This window comes from Bos taurus, chromosome 1, assembly GCF_002263795.3.
Source record: "Bos taurus isolate L1 Dominette 01449 registration number 42190680 breed Hereford chromosome 1, ARS-UCD2.0, whole genome shotgun sequence".
Lineage (NCBI taxonomy): Eukaryota > Metazoa > Chordata > Mammalia > Artiodactyla > Bovidae > Bos > Bos taurus.
The window spans coordinates 18,567,671-18,592,644 of NC_037328.1; the positions used below are offsets into that span (position 1 = coordinate 18,567,671).

Genomic DNA, 24,974 nt, shown 5'->3' on the forward strand with positions numbered 1-24,974 from the left:
TTAGGGACTTACTACAAATATCATGTGTGTGCCCAATGATTAATTTGACTATCATGAATTTCATATTTCTTCTACCAGTTCTCAAAGTGATAAAGTTTCATTTTTGTTTACAACATGCAGTTAACTTCATTCACATTGACACTGACCTGCTTGGGTGATTAACATTTATAACTCTAAACACCTCTGTACTCACTAGTATCTTATTAAAGATTAACTTCTTAAAGATTAAAGCTAGTTAATGTATAGAGACATAATGCTGCCAAAGGGACATACACACTCATATACACTGACTAGTAAGACTAATGTAGATTTGTTGTTTGACAAAACTTTGAAAACTGGAGAGTTTCTGCTCTTCAACTGCTGCAAGCTTCTGTGCTCTTCCAGAGTCCTTAGAGTAGCAAACCTTCAAAAACCAAAAATGGGGTCAAAGCGAAGTGTACCATCAAGGCACCGTTCTCTCACCACCTATGAAGTCATGTTTGCCGTTCTCTTTGTCATATTGGTGGCGCTCTGTGCTGGATTAATTGCCGTGTCCTGGCTGTCAATCCAGGGATCAGTAAAAGGTAAGTTACATAAGGTTGGCTACAGAAAGTGCTCACAGGTGAATATATACACTTCAGTCTCCAGAATCCTGCCAGCATATTGTATCCATTGCTGTGATTGATTTCCTGCCAAGGTATTTATATTGCATTCAGATGCTTCACCTTAGCTCACATCATAGGAATTTTTTAAGTTGGTATATAATTTTAAATTTAATTCAGAATTTGAATATGAGACTAAGTATTTAAAATTAAAAAATGATTAGATTCTCAGTGTCAACATATAACAAAGTAGGTTCATAGCCTTTGGGTCTGTTCTGATAGAATTTAACTCATAAACATATTCAAACCTTGTTGACTATAATAGTAGCTAAATAGGCCAATTTAAAGAAAAATATTGCTTATTTCTAGAGAATTATATCTTCATTCTTATTAGTACATCAATTTTAATTATAACAATATAAGGGAACCTTGGTATAATTGTGGAGTTATAAATGTCTCAAGATGCCTGAGTAGCAATTTGTGATTAACAGAAAAAATAAATAACTAAATAAAAACCTCTTCTTTAGAGCTAAATGACCTGTGTGTGAAAGCTGACCTGTCATGTCCAACTCTTTGTGACCCCATGGACTGTAGCCCACCAGCCTCCTCTGCCCATGGAATTCTCCAGGGAAGGATACTGGAGTGGGTAGCCATTCCCTTCTCCTGGGAATCTTCCTAACCTAGTGATCAAATCCAGATCTCCTGCATTTCAGGCAGATTCTTTACCATCTGAGCCAGCCAGGAAGTCCAAATTACCTGTACCAACTGCTTTTAAAAGCTCTACAAATGTATTCTCTTGTTACAACAAACCTATGAGTTAGTTGCTATTGATACACCCATTTTACAAGTGAAAAACCAGAGGCAGAATTTAGGTAACTTGTTTCAATTTGCAGCATTGCCAGGTAGTACAAGCTAGATAATCTAACTGGATAATGTGCACTCTACCATTCATTCATTTATATGATTTTTTAAAAAATGTTAGCATAGCAAAAACCTTGAATATTGGATTTATTTTTTCTGAGAAAATTTTCACATTTTTATAAAATGATGAGTTATATGGTATATTAATTCCTTCAAAACCATTTACTGGTAGTGATTTTGGTTTTACTGAGAAAATTCTCAACCTTTGAGTTAGTTCTTTTCCTTTAAGCAAATAAGTTTAAATTAGAAACAATAAACATGATTTATAGTTTTATAAAAGAATTCCAATATAATCCCTGGTTTATATTACTACTATAGCTATATACAAAGAGAAGGAAGGCTTGTGGATATAAAATTAAATAAATTTTAGAAGTTCACTGAGCCTTTTAGAAAAGTGACCACTTTGGTCTTAAATGCCCTGTGAATACCTTCAAGGACATGTAATCATTTGGAAGTCCATTGGAATGTTTCATACTCAATAAAAATACAAAAGTTAGTTTTTTACCAGGAAAATAAAAGAATAAATACTTTTAAAAGTTTGTGTGGTTTAATCATGAACAACTGAATATAAGAAGAGATTTGAAATAAAGCTATAACACTACACCAGGGCTTCTCTGGTGGCTCAGAGGTTAAAGCTTCTGCCTGCAAGGCAGGAGACCGGGGTTCAATCCCTGGGTTGGGAAGATCCCCTGGAGAAGGAAATGGCAACCCACTCCAGTATTCTTGCCTGGAGAATCCCATGGACAGAGGAGCCTGGTAGGTTACAGTCCACGGGGTCGCAAAGAGTCAGACACGACTGAGCGACTTCGCTTCATTATAACACTACACCACAGGATATAAGACACACTTTCAATACATACTTCAATATTTGTTGTTGTTCTTCAGTTGCTAAGCCTGTTGGATTCTTTGAGACCTCATGGACTGCAGCATGCCAGGCTTCCCTGTCCTCCACTGTCTCCAGAACTTGCTCAAATTCATGTCCATTGAGTCGGTGATGTTATCTAAAACCCATCCTCTGCTGCCCTCTTCTCATTTTGCCTTCAATCTTTAGTTTACTTTATACTTACTTTTATGTATTTCATACTATACACTTTAATATACTTAACACTTTTACTGGAAATTGTTTTAGATTTCAAAAAGTTGTAAAAATTGTAGAATTATTTTATACATTCATACAAGTTCCCCTCAAGTCAGTATCTAGTATATATATATACAACTATTACAACCAAGAAATTAATAAAATTGTTACAATAATATTAGCTAAACTAAACACTCTATTCAAATTTCACCAGTTTTTTCACTAATGGCTTTTCTTGTTCAGGATTCAGGACAGATTCCTACATTGTATTTAGTTTCCATGTTTCCTCAGTCTCTGGCAATTCATGACAGTTCCTCAGTCTTTCCTTGTGTTTTAAATACACAAATCTAAATTTTGAGTACTGTTTAAAATATTAATTCTAAAAGTTTCTTCTGAACTAAGAGATTTGTGTCAATATATACAATATGGGAGACCTGGGTTTGATCCCTGGGTTGGGAAGACCCCCTGGAGAAGGGAATGGCATTCTTGCCTGGAGAATCCCCATGGACAGAGGAGCCTTCCAGGCTACAGTTGGCATGGGGTCGCAAAGAGTCAGACATGACTGAGCAACTAAGCACAGCACAGCATGACAGATCTTGAGGTTTGAAGTCAGTCAGTCCTTTGTCCAAATTACATATCTGTCACTCTTTAACATTGAAAAATTTTCTTAGTGAGTCTAAGCCCCAATTTCCCCAGCTGGAAAAAAAAAGAAATAGCATCTTTTCATATCAGGTCAATGCATCATTATTAGCACATTCATTAATGATCTCATCATTGTATGAGCTTCATCTGAAGCAATTCATTTTGAACAGACATTCAAGGAAAATAATCACATAATAGTATTGTATTGGACTTAATGGCATATTTTATTTCCCACGTCCCTACCCAAATTGTTAGCTTTTTTAAACATATTTTTCATATTGAGATAATTATATTTTCTGCAGCATTCTCAAAAACTTCTCCAATAATGACAGTCCCCATCTAATGGCAAAAGGTTACACATGTCAAATTTATAATTATTAGAATGAAAGAAGTAGTTTCAAAGCTATGCTTCAAAGTAATGCACATACTGAAATCCTCACAGCAATCCACATGTAGAAAACCAGCAGTGTCCCTTGATTCTAGGTGTTCAAGAAGTATCTGAAAGCAACTACAAAACTTTTAATGGTGCCTTTCTCACCATGTTTTCCTGAATCAGTTCCCATAATTGGTGGAAGTTGATCATTCCTGTATCTTCTGACAGGAATCTCAATAACAAACCAACAAAAACAAAACAAAACTTGGAAGTCTGCAGAGTTGGTTAGATTTCAAAGAAAAGAAAAAAAATTATAATGGGACAGAGATGAAGTTTTAATTTTCAATCTTTTAAAACAACTAGATAGCTAAGAAAAAAAATAAAGGATAAAAGCAGCTGATGATGAAACAGGAAGACTAAAAAGAAAAAGCAAGAACTCCAGAGTCAGCACATTAAGTAAGAACTTTACTTCTGTGTCTTAACCAGAATGTGCATATTTTCTTACTCATCATTCACATTTTCAGTTTTGTTTCTAATAAATTCATCTAGATGCAGCATTTGGAAAAAGTCATGAAGCCAGAGGGACATTGAAAATAATATCCGGAGCTACTTATAATCCTCATTTGCAAGACAAACTCTCAGTGGACTTCAAAGTTCTTGCTTTTGACATTCAGCAAATGGTAGGAGACTTTTTCTCTTTCTCTCTTTAACTATGTTAAAATTTCATAACATAATTTCACTAACTACTTGCTAGAGATACATAGATCTTGAAAGTGAAAGTGAAAGTCACTCAGTCATGTCTGACTCTTTGTGACCCCATGGACTGTAGCCTGCCAGACTCCTCTGTCCATGGAATTCTCCAGGCTAGGATACTGGAGAGGGTAGCTGTTCCCTTCTCCAGGAATCTTCCCAACCCAGAGATCGAACCCAGGTCTCCCAAGTTGCAAGCAGATTCTTTACCATCTGAGCCACCAGGGAAGCCCACATAGATCTTATTCTCTTTGAAAAAAATCAGCCAATAAATATAATTGCTCAGGATACTTAAATATATGAAATGTATCATCACAGAGAAGGAAAGTACCCCAAAATTGTCCTATATAAAAGTTATTTTGTTTAAATTTGTTTACTAGTTTACTTAATAAATAACATATTAAATTTAATATGTCTTTTTAACTTTCAGATAGATGATATCTTTCAATCAAGTAATCTGAAAAATGAATATAAAAACTCAAGAGTTTTACAATTTGAGTGAGTATAGCTCAAAATTTTTATATAAATAGAAAACACAGAATCACAACATAGTAATCTCTTGTTAATATTTGTAAATAGAGCATCACAATTTTTGGAGAAAATGGAATATTTTAAATTTTCAACATTTTCTGGGAGGGTTGAGAAAAGTGGCACAGTATAGACTTTTATATTGGTAGAAAATAACAATGCTAGATAATTGATCTCATATTAACATATTTCCGTCACTTGAGTACAAAATCTTTCAGAGACACATGAAGAAGAGTGAGGTTGCTTTTATGCAGATGTCTAGGAGTCTGACAGTTAACCTATATCCAATGGAAGCCACAGGGGGTTTCAGGTCATTGGAGAATACAAAGAGCCTCACTGTATTTTATTAATTAATTAATTAATTAATTTATTTCCAAGCTTGCCCAGTGGCTCAGTAAAGAATCTGCCTGCCATTGCAGGAGCCTCAGGAGATGCGAGTTTGATCCCTAAGTGGGAAAGAATCCATGGAGGAAGAAATGACAACCCACTCCATTATTCTTTCTGGGATAATCCCACGCATAAGGGAGCCTGACAGGCTACAGTCCAAAAGGCCTCAAAAAGTCAGACATGACTGAGCACTCACGCAATCTATCTCAGATCAGAAACAATTAAACCAGAGAGTCTACCACCAAAGATACTTGTTACATGGTCTTCACAACAGTCCTGACATTTGTATAACAGTCCTTTGGTTCACAGGGACCAAACAGAGATAGGTCAAGTCAAAGAAAAAGAGATTATACTTAGAAGAACAATGACAGAAGGTCAAATTAGTTAATGGGGAGAAGGAAATGTTAGTCCTTGCTGTTTCTTTTTGGAACAAAATGAACAAAAGCACAAAGCTTTATTTTACCAAATACAAAAAAAAAAAAAAAAAGGCGATTTTTCACCTACTTATCTATTTATCTTTATCATTCTTTATCCCAGATAGCACATTCATGATATCTTAGTCTCAGTAGCCAGTCAACTCCACCCCATGTCCTGTCTTCATTCCTGTCCACAATAGAGAGGCTTTGACTCCTGTTTTCCAGGGTTTATGATCTCTGATAACCTCTTTCATAACCTAACTTCAGGGCTAGAAGGAGACATATGGCCTCTCAGGAAAGATTTATTAGTGTTTTTTGTTTGTGTATTTTACTCAAAATATTGTTTTAAAATATTTATTCAGTATTTATTCTGTGTAGGTAAAGCCATGAATGCAAGATTTTATTTCACTTTAAGTTAATTATCTATTTTAGAGTAAGTGGAACTGATTTCTCTTTTCCAGTTTTAGAGAGGACTAAATGTGGAGATCTGCATTAAAGCTTCAATTAATATTTAGTTCTTAAAGGTTTAGCACAGATTTCCCTGGAGAAGAGACTGACTACCCACTCCAGTGTTCTTGCCTGGAGAATTCCATGGATAAAGGAGCCTAGCAGGCTAAGTCCATGGGGTCACAAAAAGTCAGACACGACTGAGCAACTATCTCTTTTAAGGAGCGGAATCCCATGTTCTTCCTCACCTTCATAAGGCTCTGCACAGTGAAATCCACGCTAAGCACAGTATGTAGTGCAGAGTTTATTAGGATAGTTTCCATAATGGAACTGTTTGTCTTCTCTTGCTTACAACTTGCTGGATAACTTTGTTTTTACTCAACTGAGAAAATTTGCTGAATACAGACTTTTATATAAGGTCTGGTAGTTTATCAAAACCCTAGCATTTTCTTTGGTATTTATTAAGTAACCTTACATTTCTCTAGATAGTAAAATCACTATATTTGAAACTGTAAATTATTTGAGCTGAGGAATTATTTCTTTCCCTTCCTTTAAACTACCTAGGAGACCAATATAGTGCCTATACCTTGATACATATTTTATAACAATTTTCAAATAATATACTTCATCAGTATAGAGAAACTTTCACCTAGTTGTAGCTGAACTACTTTTAAATCAGAAGTGAGTTTTTAAAAGATGCAACGCAAAGGAATTTCATGAAAATGTCTGTAAGATAAATTATAGGTAGGTGCTCTGGGAGACTGAGAAGAAAAGGATGAGAAAAGAAATTTAGAAGCAGGGAAGAAAGTACCAAGCAAACATTTAGGTTTACTTTAACTAATGTGATATAAAATGACATATTCCAGTTACAGAAAAAAGTGAAAGTGTTAGTTGCTCAGTCATGTCCGACTCTTTGCTACCCCATGGAGTGTAGCCCACCAGGCTCTGTCCATGTGATTCTCCAGGCAAGAATACTGCAGTGAGTTGCCATTCACTTCACCAGGGGATCTTCCCAACCCAGGGATCGAACCCGGGTCTCCAATACAGGCAGATTCTTTACCACCTGAGCCATCAGAAAAGCCTATAGAAATAAGTGACAGACTCTTAATTGCTTTTATAAAGTATTTGTACTTTAAACTGATTGATAAAATTAAGAAACAGAAATAACTGACTTCTCAACTAACAGTAGCCATATCAACTCTGAAAAATACATCTAAAAATCCTTAAAAATGCCTATTTCATTTTTTGTTACTGATTTTAATGAAATACACACTTTATGCACATGTATATGGTCAAATTACAGCACTCAGAATACTACACTTAGTCATTAACCTCTCTCTTCTTCCTTTTAAAAATATTATTTAATGTCAACTCTTTCCTCCTCCATTAAGTTTTGTGTACATATGTGTGTATGTGTGTGTGTGTGCTGAGCTACTCTGCAGGACAAGCAAATGGTCTACCCATGTCTGGAAACCCTTTTATTACCCTGCTTTGTGAAAATGCTTTGACCCAAAGAGCATTTAAGAGTTGATTCTTTTAATAAAGTGCTGTTTACCCTTTGTAGCAATAGGAAGCTTATTTTGCCCTTTGAGCACAGATAAGTCATCAAGTTAGGAAAGGAAAGACTTTTTTGTTTACTCAGCAACCCTAGAGGTTATCAATATCATTAAGGAAAATAAGAGATAAGAAACGTTTGATTTATTGCACACAGGCTTTCTGTATAATGATAGGATTTATCTTTTTTTATAAAAAAAAAAAAAAAAGGATGAACTCAGATATTCCACTGAAAAAGGGCTTTGAAATGAAAATGGTCATTGTTTCCTTTTTTTGTTTTCTAAAGGAAGAATTCGCATTTTCTTAGTAAATAAATTCAATCTCACAGCTGTGATAGAGATGTTACTAAACCACATAACAGCTTTAACTTTATTATTAGGTAAAGCATACATGTTTATTATGGTTTCCCTGATTTCTACTGTATATCTTTCATATCTCAATATTTATACTGAATAAGAAACAAATTTTAAAGAATGCAACTGTGTGTATAGAATATGTAACTCCTGTCCTTGCAAATGAATTATTAAATGCAATATATAATTTACAACCAAAAAATCCCCACATCTTTCATACAAAGATGTTTTATGCCTGAAAATAAACTAATCCGGTTACTTTCAACTCAGTGAAAGGAAATTCCAGATTTGTATGCTCTCTGCCAAAATTACCTTACCTCTTCTATTTCCTAATTCAAATAAAATAAAAGAAAGTAGTAAGTGAAATTAAATCTGTGAAAGTTACATAAAGAGAAAAAATCTGTTTTAATCAGGATTAAAACTATATGCTGGGCAACCAAGGATGAGTTGGCAATGATGAATTGAAGACAGAGGAACTAATGGACATTGTCGACTCTCACTTTATTTTAACCACATTTAACTCTATTCATTTAAGAAGTCTGGGATAAAGATTGGTAAGAAGACAAGGAAAAAGAGAAGAAGAAGAGGAGGAAAAGATGGAGAAAGTGAGAAGGAAAAGAAAAAGATGAAGAGCTATTAGAGGAGCAGGAGAGGAGAGAGGGAGAGAAAAAGAGGAGGGAAGATTCTATTTCCCCAAAATGTGGAGGCAATAAACTATTCACTCGCCATCCCAACTCCAACCAACCATTTCCCCCATCTCTTTGGATATAAAGTTCTGCTAACAATGCAAGATAATAAAAACCTGGACCTGCATCTAGGCAAATGTATTATATTGTCTTCCGTATCAATAAATAGTTCATAATGGTGTTGATAGCAGTGCAGGGGGGTGGGGAATCAGAACTATATCAAAACACATCTGGGACACAGAGTTTCTGGGTTTTATTCCTGTATCTGGTACTACTGCTGCTGCTGCTGCTGCTCCTGCTGCTGCTAAGTCGCTTCCGTCATGTCCGATTCTGTGCGACCTCATAGACGGCAGCCCACCAGGCTCCGCCGTCCCTGGAATTCTCCACGCAAGAACACTGGAGTGGGTTGCCATTTCCTTCTCCAATGCATGAAAGTGAAAAGTGAAAGGGAAGTTGCTCAGTCTTGCCCGACTCTTAGCAACCCCATGGACTGCAGCCTACCAGGCTCCTCTGTCCATGGGATTTTCCAGGCAAGAGTACTGGAGTGGGGTGCCATTGTCTTCTCCACCATCTAGTACTAGTAAGCTATATAACTCTAGGCACAATTACATATATGATCTAAGTTTCAGTCTCCTTATTGCTAAAATTAGTGTTGGCCAACATCAGGTGAAAAATACTAGAGTCATTTTCCTTTACTCAAGCTTCTGTTTAAATAAATATAGCATGAAACCTGAGAGTTATATGCCTGTTAGGATTTTTAAAATAGCAATTAACAGAACACATGACTGAAAGTATCCTAAACAAAAGAGATTATCATCCGACATCACAAGAAATCTGTAGGTTTCAGAAGAGGTTAATTCAGTGTTACAATGATTGTGACATGATCAAAAATGTACGTGTTTTCAATCTTTTATTATGCTATCTGCAGCTTGACAATCATAACTTGCCTCATGGTTCCACAATAGATGCAACAGTTCCAGCAATCACATGTAGACATAATAATAATCAACAACAGAGTAGTAGTCCACTATGAGCCTTTATTACATTAAATATGGAAACATTTCCTAGAAGTCTGCAATCAGTTTTACCTCATATTCCATTGGCCAGGTCCTAGTCACATGCTCATGAATAAAACTATCATTGACATGAGCAATGGTTGCAGAAGTTATGTGAAGATGGAGCATTATTCTCAAATAAAGAGAGACTGACTAGCATGGAAAAATTCACAAGTGTGGAGGAGTATGTAAAAACAGTGTCTGTAATAAAATCTACTTTTATCATGGATAGCAAGTGATTACATGTATGGGTGAATTTGAGACATTGTTACTTAGTAAATAGTTATTAAGGAACCTTGTGTTTAAAAGATTTGGATAATTTGATTTAACCAAATGATTGGAAAGTTAAACATTCTAACATTTTAAAATTCTATACTTAATAGAGGTGAAATGTGCAATTATTGATCAGCCCGTTCACATCAATCATGAAAACCTAGCTACATAGAAAGGAATTATTTCTAAACTGTGAACTTGAATAAAAGCACAGAAACTAAAAAGGAATATCCTACCGAGAGGGAATGGTGATCTACTGTGATCTTTCAGGGACATTTTGAGTAGGCTCTACCAAGACATTTATACATACAGATACATAAAGAACCCTTCAGGAGTTGATGAAGCCCTTCAAGAAACTAATTAATTTACAGATATGAATTTAAATGCCTAAATTTCAGAAATAGCAAACATATTATGCAAAATTCGGTTCTCTTTAGTTTGCCTTTTTTTCCTTAATATTCCATTATTTTTAATGGATATTTATTTATTTTTGGTTGCATTTTGGTTTTATTTTATTTATTATTTTTGTTATTTGATTACCATTTATCTTCTTGTTATATTAATATATTATTTTAATTATCTTTATTTACTATTTTTATTTATTTTATTAATTTATTATTTTGGTTGCATTTTGGTTTTATTTATTTTTGGTTGTGGCATGCAGGCTTCTCATTTTGTTGGCTTCTTGTGGCGCTCACTCTGTGCTTGCCGGCTTCCGTAGTTGACGTGCTCGGGTCTTAGTTGCCCTGCAACAGGTAGAATCTTCCCAGACCAGAAATCGAACCTGAGCCACGTCTCTCGTTAGCAGGCATTTTCTTATTCATTGTACCACCAGAGAAGTCCGTTAAGTCTGCCTCGTAAGGATCCAAGTAAACCCTGAGTAGCCTTAGCTTACTGAAGCGTACAGAATGAAGACCAGAGCTAGAGTTCATTTTCCAAACAGTCGTATCCTAAAAGCGCATTGCTCCTGCTCATTCACTTCAGTCATGCCCAACTCTTTTGCGACCCTATGAACTCTTTTCCACCAGGCTCCTCTGTCCATGAGATTGTCCAGACAAGAATACTGGAGTGGGCTGCCATGCCCGCCTCCATGGTATCTTCCTGATCCAACGATCGAACCCGAGGCTCCTGCGTTGCAAGTGGATTCTTCACCACTGAGCCACCAGGGAAGCCCTTAAAAGCATAGTAGCAAAGTAGAAACATAGACCAAAGAGCAAAAATCCCTGTAGTATTTCCACTTGGCCAAATATTAATTTTTTGATTCTTTAAACTGTAAACAAATTACCGGTGAGAGGAAAACTTTAAAATGCAGGTTTCAGAGAAGGAGAAAAGAAATGATGACTTGGGTCATATAACTGAACTCTAACATCATGGTCAGAGATGAACAGACAACATAATCCAACTCTTGACAATGAGACAGTATAGCCCACAACTTCCCAGTAACCCATGTATGCTTGTCTTCTTTCTGCTTTTTTAAGTCAGGATATATTTCAATATTTTATATTAAGAATGAAGAAGAAAAAGTAGATATAATGTATTAACAGTTGTTATAAGCTTGCCATCAGGCCTTTGTTAACTACATAGAAAAAAAAATTTTTTTCTGAAATCAGTGTAACTACTTTAGACTTCTTCCTACTTAGAAGTCATCAGTGAAAATAAAAAATCCAATTACAAATCCTCATTTTTTCAAACAGTGCAATAGGAATAAATATCATGATATCATGTGATTTTGTTTAATTTGACTCAAGTGATTGTGGTTTGGCCTAGGGATTAGTGTGCTACTGTGGAACTGAGAAAAATTGGGTTCTAATTCTGGATATATCTTGTGCTCTTGTAGAAACGGTCCCTTGTTTAAGTTCTCTTTCTTCCACCTGTGAAATAAAGATAACACTTGACATGACCTTCCTTGTACAAGTGTGATAGGATTAACAAGGTGATGACTGTAGAGAGCCAAACGCAAATCATTTGAAGAGGGCTGAGTTTTTTCTCTTATGTCACTTTTTGCTTTGCAGAAATGGCAGCATTATAGTCATATTTGACCTTCTCTTTGACCAGTGGGTGTCAGATAAAAATGTAAAAGAAGAACTGATTCAAGGCATTGAAGCAAATAAATCCAGCCAACTGGTCACTTTCCACATTGACTTGAACAGCATTGATATCACAGGTATCTGTGAACCTTATTTGATACTTTGAATCAATAAGCCATGAAATTAAAATTCTATGTACCAAAGGAGCAATGGGATCACCCTGGACTTTTAGGAACCTGTCTTATTGCATGAGTAACACATTTACATAAGGATAGTGAAATATGGAGAAAACAGAAAAAAAAAATGCCAATGAGAAAATCTTTGTAAAATATCAAATACCAAAGAAGTTCTGAAAATATTGGCATGCATAAATGTTTGTGAGTCTAATCACACTTTTGGCCTTGGCCAAGCACAACACTGGTTTTCTAGGAACCCTCCATCTGAAAGTGACACATTACTTTTTTTTTTTTAAACTTTACATAATTGTATTAGTTTTGCCCAATATCAAAATGAATCCATCACAGGTATACATGTGTTCCCCATCCTGAACCCTCCTCCCTCCTCCCTCCCCATACCATCCCTCTGGGTCGTCCCAGTGCACTAGCCCCAAGCATCCAGTATCGTGCATCGAACCTGGACTGGCATCTCGTTTCATACATGATATTTTACATGTTTCAATGCCATTCTCCCAAATCTTCCCACCCTCTCCCTCTCCCACAGAGTCCATAAGACTGTTCTATACATCAGTGTCTCTTTTGCTGTCTCGTACACAGGGTTACTTTCTGATAGTCATATTGTTGTTTAGTCACCAAGTTGTGTCTGACTCTTGCAACACTCTGGTAGGCCCACCTGGTTCCTCTGTCTATGGAATTTTCCAGGCAAGAGTATTAGAGTAGGTTGCCATTTCCTTCTCTAGGGTATCTTCCCAGCCCAGGGTTTGAATCTGAGTCTCTTGAACCTCCTACATTGGCAGGCGGATTCTTTACCACTTCACCACCTGGGACGCCCCTAGAATACTGAATCTACCTCTAAATAGCTGTGTTATTTAAGGCAGTTTACCAAAATTTTCTGTATGTTCGTTATCTCATCTGGAAAATGGGAATAGTAAAGATACTGTGTAGTAGCATTGTTTTCAGGGGTAAATGTGTTGATAAAAAAACACTTGTTCTAGCTAATAATAGTAATATTTTTCAGCCCATTTGAATTGGACAAAAAACCAAAATAGTCTCTGCTGCAGCAGGTGTGCCAGAGGGGACCAAACCATCAGTAGAGGAAGCACTAAAGAACTTGAGTTGCCTTCTCACTGAACAGGCACAGCAGGATAAAGCAGGAAACTGGATAAAAGTAAACTGTGCTTGATGAGCCCTTGCTGTAAAGAAAAGCAGCTAGAGGTCTGCAATATTGTATCTACTATCACAGAATCAAAGAAACAAAGCACTCATGTCTTTATATATTTGCTTAAGAGCAAATCGATACTGACTTATGCTGAAGTAAAACTATTTGAACTGGCAATAGGTTACTTAGAGTGTGCATTTATTCCTGTTGAAGTGGATATTTATATATTGATGAGCTTTCTAACATCTAAAAATTTCTGAATTCGAAAACATATTTAGCTGAAGGTTTACAGAGAAGAGATTGTGGATACAGATGAGCCTGGTATTTCATTTTAATATTTATTTGCATCATGTCAATTTTCAAATTTGTTACATTTTAAAATTGGTTGATAATCTCACAAACATCTTAGATTTTTTATAAAAGTAAACTGTCAAGCCAAACACAATGAAAAATTAAGATATTATCTTCTTTAAGAAAAAAATCTTATAAAATTGATTTTATCTTTTTCATTAATAATCTACCACATATTTATGAAACTGTTACAGGTCTTTTACAAAGAAGACAATGCAGTAATGAGGAAATAATGCAATAAACCATCTAGTTAGTAGAAGAAGACCTACCTCTTAGCCCACTTACTATAAATATTGTTTTGAATAAAATCAAATTCATTAGATCAGGGCTTCTCAGAAGATATACTTTGGTTTCCTCTATTTTTAACATAGCTGTCATTGTGTCTTTAAAAATATTAAACATGTTAAATGGTGAAGAAAATAGCTATTTTTATCTTTTAAGTGAAAATCACTTTATGCTTAAACAGTTCTTAGTTCTCAATAGATGTTATCATGTGCCAGATTATTTTGGCATCCATTTGTTTCACGCAAAACCATTGATTCTAGGTCCCACAAGATCGAGGGTATTAGATTATCTCTCTTAAATATAAATTATTCTATATAACTATGATGAATAAGTAGCTATCCTTCTTAAATGGATAAAATAAATGAAACATTCTGTTATATATACATTTTATAGAGAAACTATATAAAGATTCTGAAAATTCATTGAATGTATAATCAAATAGTAATTAAATAAATAGGAACGTTCAGGGTAAGAAAGGATGAAATGGAAACTCTAGATCAGATGCCCTTTGAATAACTATTTGAACTGCACTCGATGTTTTGTAATACTCTAAGCACTATATTCAAACCAACTTTATTCCAGCCTCTTTGGAGAATTTCTCTACGATAAGTCCTGCAACAACGTCAGGTCAGTACTTAACGACATTTTAAAATATATAATTTGGTGACCATAAAACTTTATGACATTAAGCAAGGATTCTATTTTTTTCTGGTGGCTCTTTCTAAATGAGGTATTTAGTCTTCATTTAAAAATGTAAAAAGTATACATTTGGCCTGGAATAATGTAGTTCATAGTATCCAGGATTCATAATGCTTAGGTATGTATGCAAGGATATGCATTTCAAATTGCAATCATCCTTTCATATTTCAAACTCTATATACATATGTATGCATATATGATGTGTGTGTGATCTCAAAATATGACTCTGATTATGCAGCCTTGGAAATGAAGCCCTGACATTGCTAAGGTCACTATGAATGAGGGAAAGGAATCTTAAAGATAATGAAATGATAACTTTCAAAATGTATTGTACTGTTTGGAAAGGACAATCTAAAGTTTAATATTAACTTTGCTCTATTCCAGCATTTTCTTCACTCTCTCTTTCTAACTACAATTGGTCACTATGGCTCATAAAATTGAGGACTTCACTTTGTCTTATCAAGATGATACTGATTATCAAAAGAGAGCTTTGAGAAATTATCATTTTAAAATTAACCTGAGTTATCTTAAAATGTAAAATCATTTTGTTGTAAACATCTTATTCAAATTGAAGTCAAAAGATCTGAACACTAATCCTGTCTCTGCCAACTATCAGAATCACTGAGCATTTCACCTTCTGAAAATCTGTTTCCCATAAATTGTGAATAATAAAAGTTTTCTAAAAATGTTAGAAGTCATCCCAAACATCAAATTCATAAACAAGTGCTTTTTAAACTGTAAATTGTTATAAAACTATAACTGTATTACTTTTTATATCACTTGTAATCATGAACACTTCTATAATATTTAAAAAATCTATTTGAAGTATCTACTACTAGGTACTATATTTTACAAACATTATCTCACTTAATTCTCAGAATGATTTTGTAGAGAGTTAATACTTTTTCTACTTAAAAATATATAAGTAATAAAGAAAGTGCCCAGAGTCACACAGTTTAAATTTATCAAAGTCAGGAATTAAAAGTAATTCTCTGGACTCCAAGGCCAATAGTTTAAGCATATCTCAAGCTCCTATTTCAAATAGCATCAGATTAATCTAGGACATTTATGTCTACAGCCATTATGAAATAAGTGAATTCTTATATTAATTATTGAAAAAATCTTTTTTCCTTAAAAAAGTGAACACATCTAAAAACCTCTGCTATACTACTATAAAAATCAATAAAAAACATAAAAGATTTGTTTTTTAGATCCAGATACAAATCATATATTAAGTTAATGAACATTAATAATTCATAGTAATTTAAAAAACTCTCACATAAAATATTAAACAGGAGGAATTCCTAATAATCGGTTTAAAAATGTAATTTTTATTTATTTTATTTATTTTTACAGAAAAGCTAACAACCAGCATTCCTCTGGCAACCCCAGGTCAGTTTTAATAATATAATTTCTCATGTTTTTTAAAAAGTTTTTGTTATGTTTCATTTTGGACTTCTGAGAATTATCTGATAAACAGCAGTTAACAGTACCCTTATTATAGATAAGAAAAGTAAAGCATGAAAGTTTATAGTTAGTCTAATTTTTACCAAAAGGCAACAACATATTTGAGGTTAATTAATGCCTGTATTATCTAATCTCACTCTAGTCCTCCATCTATTAGAATCATGGTTATTATCTTCTGCTAAGCATGCCAAGAGTAGGATCAAAATGTTTTCCAGAAAGGATCAAAATGTTTTCCAGAAAGGATACAGGTTTCATCAGGTGTGAGGGACTTTTTTCTCTAATTATTCTCTCTGAATACAAGTGACACATACTTGCTCTCTCCTTTTAACATGGTATGGTTGCCAAATCAGTACCAACGTTCCCTTGGATTCAGTCATTCAACAATTTTTCATTAAGTGGGTATTTTATACCAACACATGGCATGTATTTGTTTTTAAATTTTTATTGGAGTACGGCTGATTTAAATGTTGTGTTAGTTTCTACTGTACAACAAAGTGAATCACTTATACATATACATATATACCCCTTTTTTTTTAGATTTCCTTCCAATTTAGGTCACCAAAGAACAATGAGTAGGTGACTAGAGCACTGAGTAAAACAGTAGTTCCCTGTGTTATTCGGTAGGTTCTCATTTGTTATCTTTTTTATACATAATAGTGTATCTATTTCAATCCCAATCTCCCAATTCATCCTACCCACATTCTGCTCTCAGTTTGTTAAGTTTGCTAACAAACTTAAGCCTGTTCTCTACATCTGTGTCTCTATTTCTGCTTTGCCAATATGTCTATCTGTACCATTTTTCTAGATTTCACAAGTAAGCAATCTTGTATGGTATTTGTTTTTCTCTTCCTGATTTACTTCATTCTGTATGACAGTCTCTAGGTCTGTCCAAGTTTCTGCAAATGGCCCTATTTCATTCCTTTTTATGGTTGAGCAATATTCCATCGTATATAGGTACCACATCCTCTTTATCCAGTCCTCTGTTGATGGACATTTAGGTTGCTTCCAAGTCCTGGCTATTGTAAACAGTGCTGCAATGAGTACTGGGTGCATGCATCTTTTTGAATTATAATTTTCTTTGGTCATACCCAGGAGTGGGATTGCTGGGTCATGTGGTAGCTCCGTTTTCAGTTTTTTGCAGAACCTCTATTCTGTTCTCTAGAGTGGCTATACCAGTTTACAATCCCACCAAGAGAGTTCCCTTTTCTCCATACCCTCTCCAACATTTGTTTGTAGAATTTTTGATGACAGACATTCTGACCAGTATAAGGAGATGCTTCGTTATAGTTTTGCTTTTCATTTCTCTAGAAATTAGTGATGTTGAGCATTTTTCCATGTGCTTTTTAGCCATCTGTATGTCTTCTTTGGAAAAATGTCTATTTAGGTCTTCCACCCAATTTTTGATTGGGTTGTTCTTTTGATATTGAGCTACATGAGCTCTTTGCATATTGTGGAGATTAATCCCTTGTCAGTTCCTTTGTATGCAAATATTTTCTCCTATTCTGAGTGTTGTCTTTTCTTTTTGTTTATGGTTTCCTTTGCTGTGAAAAGCCTTTTAAGTTTAATTAGGTCCCATTATTTATTTTTATTTTCCTTACTCTTCAGTTCAATCGCTCAGTCATGTCTGACTCTTTGCGACCCCATGAACCACAGCACGCCAGGCCTCCCTGTCCATCACCAACTCCCAGAGTCCACCCAAACCCATGTCCATCAAGTCGGTGATGCCATCCAACCATCTCATCCTCTGTCGTCCCCTTCTCCTGTGCTTGGTCTTTCCCTGCATCAGGGTCTTTTCAAATGAGTCAGCCTTCGCATCAGGTGGCCAAAGTATTGGAGTTTCAGCTTCAACATCAGTCCTTCCAATGAACACCCAGGACTGATCTCCTTTAGGATGGACTGGTTGGATCTCTTTGCAGTCCAAGGGACTCAAGAGTCTCCTCCAACATGACAGTTCAAAAGCATCAATTCTTCTGCGCTCAGCTTTCTTTATAGTCCAACTCTCACATCCATACATGACCACTGGAAAAACCATAGCCTTGATTAGATGGACCTTTGTTGGCAAAGTAACTCTTTTTTTTTTTTAATTTTTTTAACTTTTTTTTAATTTATTTAACTTACAATATTGTATTGATTTTGCCATATATCAAAATGAATCTGCCACAGGTATACATGTGTTTCCCATCCTGAACCCTCCTCCCTCCTCCCTCCCCATACCATCCCTCTGGGTCGTCCCAGTGCACCAGACCCAAGCATCCAGTAGCATGCATCGAACCTGGATTGGCGACTCGTTTCATATATGATATTATACATATTTCAATGCCATTCTCCCAAATCATCCCACCCTCTCCCTCTAGCACAGAGTCCAAAAGACTGTTCTATACATCAGTGTCTCTTTTGCTGTCTCGTATACAGTTATTGTTACCATCTTTCTAAATTCCATATATATGCATTAGTATACTGTCTTGGTGTTTTTGTTTCTGGCTTACTTCACTCTGTATAATAGGCTCCAGTTTCATCCACCTCATTAGAACTTATTCAAATGTATTCTTTTTAATGGCTGAGTAATACTCCATTGTGTGTATGTACCACAGCTCTCTTATCCATTCATCTGCTGATGGACATCTAGGTTGCTTTCATGTCCTGGCTATTATAGACAGTGCTGCAATGAACATTGAGGTACACGTGTCTCTTTCAATTCTGGTTTCCTCAGTGTGTATGCCCAGCAGTGGGATTGCTGGGTCATAAGGCAGTTCTATTTCCAGTTTTTTAAGGAATCTCCACACTGTTCTCCATAGTGGCTGTACTAGTTTGCATTCCCACCAACAGTGTAAGAGGGTTCCCTTTTCTCCACACCCTCTCCAGCATTTATTATTTGTAGACTTTTGGATCGCAGCCATTCTGACTGGCGTGAAATGGTACCTCATAGTGGTTTTGATTTGCATTTCCCTGATAATGAGTGATGTTGAGCATCTTTTCATGTGTTTGTTAGCCATCTGTATGTCTTCTCTGGAGAAATGTCTATTTAGTTTTTTGGCCCATTTTTTGATTGGTCCATTTATTTTTCTGGAATTGAGCTGTAGGAGTTGGTTGTATATTTTTGAGATTAGTTATTTGTCAGTTGCTTCATTTGCTATTATTTTTTCCCATTCTGAAGGCTGTCTTTTCACCTTGCTTATAGTTTCCTTTGATGTGCAGAAGCTTTTAAGTTTAATTAGGTCCCATTTGTTTATTTTTGCTTTTATTTCCAGTATTCTGGGAGGTGTCATAGAGGATCCTGCTGTGATTTATGTCGGAGAGTGTTTTGCCTATGTTCTCCTCTAGGAGTTTTATAGTTTCTGGTCTTACGTTTAGATCTTTAATCCATTTTGAGTTTATTTTTGTGTATGGTGTTAGAAAGTGTTCTAGTTTCATTCTTTTACAAGTGGTTGGCCAGTTTTCCCAGCACCACTTGTTAAAGAGATTGTCTTTAATCCATTGTATATTCTTGCCTCCTTTGTCAAAGATAAGGTGTCCATAGGTGCGTAGATCATCTCTGGGCTTTCTATTTTGTTCCATTGATCAAGATTTCTGTCTTTGTGCCAGTACCATACTGTCTTGATGACTGTGGCTTTGTAGTAGAGCCTGAAGTCAGGCAGGTTGATTCCTCCAGTTCCATTCTTCTTTCTCAAGATAGCTTTGGCTATTCGAGGTTTTTTTGTATTTCCATACAAATTGTGAAATTATTTGTTCTAGCTCTGTGAAGAATACCGTTGGTAGCTTGATAGGGATTGCATTGAATCTATAAATTGCTTTGGGTAGTATACTCATTTTCACTATATTGATTCTTCCAATCCATGAACATGGTATATTTTTCCAAATACTTAGGAATATATCTACCTAAAGAAACTAAAGACCTATATATAGAAAACTATAAAACACTGGTGAAAGAAATCAAAGAGGCAAAGTAACTCTTAAGAGGTGGGTCAAAAAATTTCTTGTTTGGATTTATGTCAAAGAGTATTCTGCCTATGTTTTCCTCTAAGAGTTTTATAATGTCTGGCCTTACATTTATCTTTGCTCCACTTTGAGTTTATTTTTAAGTTTTGTGTATGGTTGGCATGTGTCTTTAATGTCATAATTTTTCCAGATTCTTAATAATTGTCTACTTTGCCTTTGTCTATCTGCTGCTTAACCAAAGTGTCTTCTCTACTAACTTAATCTTCATGTTAAACAGTCTGAATGTGTACATAGTCTCTTTAGGTAAACTCCATGCAGGCAATATTGTATAACTCTTCAGCTCCTGAAATAATGCTGCTGTTTTCATGTTATTAGAATTTATATCAAAGATTATGTAATACAAGAAGAGAACATTTGTGAAACTATAAGTGGTCTCTGGGTAAGACTTAGCAATTCCTAGATATAACAGTAGGTATGAAGTTTGAAAAGCAGAGTGATATATGAATGATGTATCAAAATACTTTATGAAACAAATCATCCCACCTCTAAACCCATGGAGGGCTCTTATGGTAGGACAAGCCTGCCTGGGGTTGTATTTTGGTGTTGTTCAGAGAGCAGCACAACACAGTGAAAAATGGAACTGCTCTTCAGCCCACTGTCCCTTATGCAATGCAGAAAACTATTTATAACATCTAAAATCACCTTTCAACACACTCTCAAAAAGTGATCTTAGGATGAATAATGACCAATTAATTTAATCTAAAATTTAAATAACTTTAATATATTTTAAGAAATATTTTTATAACTTTAAAAGTCAGCAACAAATACCAAAGTTAGTGCTGTGTTTTCTATTTACCTATTTATTGATTCACTGGGTGATTCATACAACCCACAGTTATTGAGGACCTCTTAGGTGTACAAAACACCCTAAGGGAAATATGTGGAAAGACATAGAAGGAAAAAAAGTGCTAGAGCAAAATATCTGTGGACTTAAAACAAATTTTCTTTCTTACTCTCTTGAAGACAAGCCCACCAAAAATATGAAAAGTGACTGAACAATATGCCCAGTTTCTTGCAGGACTTTTAGTCCTATCCAGAATGCCCATAAGACATCTGCCCACACCAAAATGGTCCTTGATGATTTGGTCCTGTCCAAAATTATTTGAAGGACTTCCCTGGTGGTGCAGAGGTTAAGAATCTGCCTGCCAATGCAGGGAGCATGGGTTCAATCCCTGGTCCAGGAAGATTCCCCGTGTTGCAAGGCAACTACATGTACACCACAACTACTGAGCCCACGTGCCCTAGAGCCCACTTGCTCTGCAACAAGAGAAGCCACCACACTGCAAGTATAGAGATGCTCAGGCTCACCGCAACTAGAGAAGGCCCACATGCAGCAAAAAAAAACCCAGCTCAGCCAAAATAAATTAAAAAAAAAAACAACAACAACAACAAAACCCAAATCATTTGAATGGAACAGATATGCTCTTGGACACTTTTTGTTGTTGTTATTTAGTCACTCGGTTGTGTCTGACTCTTTTGTGACCCCTTTTAGTGTAATCCGCCAAGGATCCTCTGTCCATGGATACTTCAGATAGGAGCAAATTTTAAGGACCTTTTGGAATGGATCAAGTGTTTAAGAACCAAATGTCTTATGGACCAAAATATCCCACACACCAAATGTATTATGACATTTGATGTGCTATGTACACATACACATAGTTGCTCTGTTGTGTCTGACTATTTATGACCTGTGGACTATAGCCCAGCAGGCTCCTCTCTCCATGGGATTTTCCAGGCAAGAATACTGAAGGGGTACCCATTCCCTTCTCCAGAGATCCTCCTGACCCAGGGATCAAACTCAGGGCTTATGCATTGCAGGTGGATTCTTTGTCTTCTGAACCACCAGAGAAGCTGGGTAGGATCAAACATAGGCTAACAGCCCAGCTTCTGGCAAAAGGATATGGTGAAAGGGGAACACAGAGCATGAGGGTAATGATTGACCAGCACTTTTCTTTCCTAGAGAGTAGGACAGAAATCTTTCCAACCTGTAAACTGTAAGAATGGAATCAGTATATATTTATTTCTATCTTTCACATTTTATATGAACATTTGATAATCATAATGAAGACCAAAAACTAACATACAATTTTCAAAGATTGAAAATGTGTAGGTGAATCCATCTTAACTATTTCCACCAATTACCGTCATATAATGTTTGGTAAGCCACCTAGTTCTTGAACTTTGTATTTATTATCTGAAAGACAAAGATTTAAATATATGTTTTAAAGAGCAGTCATGAAGAAAGGAAATAATACAGATACCAATTCATGATTGGCATAAAGGAGGGACACAACCAAAAAAAAAAAAATAGCAAGTTGTATACTTTTTCAAAAAGATCTTTTAAAAACTAGACTAAGGTTAAAACAAGATTGTTGTGTTCAGTAGTGCCCGTTTTAATCTGATCATTTCTTTGGCCACAAAAACTCCATTTCCAAAGCTTTCCTATTATTGGAGACCATATTGAATTACCTTACTCAATCTTGAAGAATTCTCATAATGTAAGTAGGTGGTAAAATATCACATTCCCTCTTTTACTGGATCCATGAGTCCCCAGTCACCATTCATTCCTATTCATTCCTCTCATACAGCAAGACACTATAGATTTATAGAGGGGAATGTGGCAATTAAACTTGAAAACCACAGTTTCCAAGCAGTAATTTATTATGAATATGACTTTCAGGGATGTTAAGTTTATTCTCATTTTTATATGCCTGGAAGACAGAGTTTGAGAAAAATCAACAAATGCATGCACCATATACCTGGCGTTACTACTATTATAAATTCTGCCAAAGAGAATTTTTATTTGATAGTGGGTACAAAGTCCATGAGGATTATGTTCTATTGTTCAACTGCCTTTGTTGCCAATTACCGTAAAGTTTTACTAACCCATTCGGAACAGTAAAGGGAGAGATGGGAACTAAGGTTGCATTACACCGATTGATTTCTAGCTGTTACAGTGTGCCCAAGAGGGGCTCTTTTGCGCAATTGTTCATATGCTTGAAGGGTTTCTAGAATACAGCTTGTTCTAGTCTTTTGTTGCTTACTGGTCAGGCAATGATTGCAGAAAAACAAGATTAACTATCATGGGCTTTCTCAGTCTCAACAAAATGCAATTTTCTATAGTTCCACCATGTGGAGGGGTTTGAGGATGGAAGGAAAAGAACTGGCTAATTTAGTAAAGAATGTGAAATTGGCTCAAGAGAATTTAAGGCAGAATTATACTCTTCAATTGAATTGATTGTCCCAGGACTCAGACACAGGCACCGCAACCAACACCAAATGTCTTTTGACTTCAAGTATTTGTTTTCTCTGCATCTGAGAAAACAACATACATATCCTGCTAAGCACTCTCCTCTAATTTAAGACACTCCTACACAAATAATAACAGAACCATTAAAGTATTTTCCCACTTTAATTTCATTTGAACAGCCACAGTCTTGCTAAAATGATTAAATTTGTTCTTTTAAAGTAGAGGAGAATTTCTGTAAAGTGATATCTCCCAAACACAGTACAGTGAAATGAACTTGGTCTCTTAAAGCAGGCATTCATGCATTCAGATTCTGACTTCATTACTAAGTAAGCTATTAAATCTTGGGTTTAATTTGTCTCATATTTGGTCACCAAGGGTTGTTACACCCATTTTTAGGAAAAATAAAAGTCTAATATTTCCCAAATATGATTTTCAAATTACTGTCTTGTATGCAACACTTCTTATAACTGGTTTGGAAGAAAACAAATAATGGGTTTCAGTCTTTTTCTTCTCCACAATGCTTAGTCCAGAGTCTGCACAAAACAGACAAGAGAGATTCCTCACCTCAAGTCACTGGACAGTGTTATGACCATGGATTACTCTGAAGTAATCACATTTTAGGGTATACTGAATCCTTCCTGATACAAATATAAATAGACGATAAAGCCTTCAATTTGCAGAATTACGAATAATACTAATTTATGGTGGGTTTCCATATTATGCCAAAAATTAATATCCTCAAGATTAAAATGCCATATAATATAAAAATATGCAAATCTTTTTTCCATTCAAGAAAACAGCAAGTAATATTTAGACAATTTGAACAGATTTTAATAAACAGAATCAATTATTTTTTTACACATTTCCTTAAATAGAAATCCTTAACTGTTTTGTTAAATAGTCCTTATAAGAATCACAGTAGAGATTCCCGAGAAAAGGAGACGTACTAAAGTAAAAACTAACGGATGAAATGGCAAACTAAATAGTCCAGCCAAAGAACTCTAGTTTTAAGAATGGAAGGTTACTTTAAAAACTGGCATCTGGCTAATTTCTGTAGCAGTTAATGTTTTAATCAATGGTTTTGTTGGAAATGGACATCATACCTGTGTATGTAAGGAGATGAGAGGGAGACTGAACACTAGGTAAAAATAAAATCTGATAAAATCCTAAAACATACTTCCTTTATATAAGAAGACGATATTCATATTTTATTTTTTTTAATTTATTTACTTTACTTTACAATATTGTATTGGTTTTGCCATACATTGACATGAATCCGCCATGGGTGTACATGTGTTCCCCATCCTGAACCCCCTCCCACTGCCCTCCCCATCCCATCCCTCTGGGTCATCCCAGTGCACCAGCCCCGAGCGTCCTGTATCATGCATCGAACCTGGACTGGTGATTTGTTTCACATATGATAATATACGTTTCAATGCCATTCTCCCGTACCATCCTGCCCTCTTCCTCTCCCACAAAGTCCAAAAGACTGTTCAATACATCTTTGTCTCTTTTGCTGT

General features: G+C 35.4%; 1 protein-coding gene across 1 annotated transcript in view; it reads left to right on the top strand.

The window, feature by feature from the left end:
* Positions 1 to 306: 306 nt before the first annotated feature.
* TMPRSS15 (transmembrane serine protease 15) overlaps positions 307 to 24,974 on the top strand; it is a 142,999-nt gene continuing 118,331 nt past the window's right edge. Inside the window, 6 exon segments of the mRNA NM_174439.2 lie at positions 307 to 563; positions 4,145 to 4,275; positions 4,776 to 4,843; positions 12,057 to 12,208; positions 14,625 to 14,669; positions 16,098 to 16,133. Coding sequence (NP_776864.1) covers positions 419 to 563; positions 4,145 to 4,275; positions 4,776 to 4,843; positions 12,057 to 12,208; positions 14,625 to 14,669; positions 16,098 to 16,133 — 577 coding nt within the window. The 5' untranslated portion in view covers positions 307 to 418.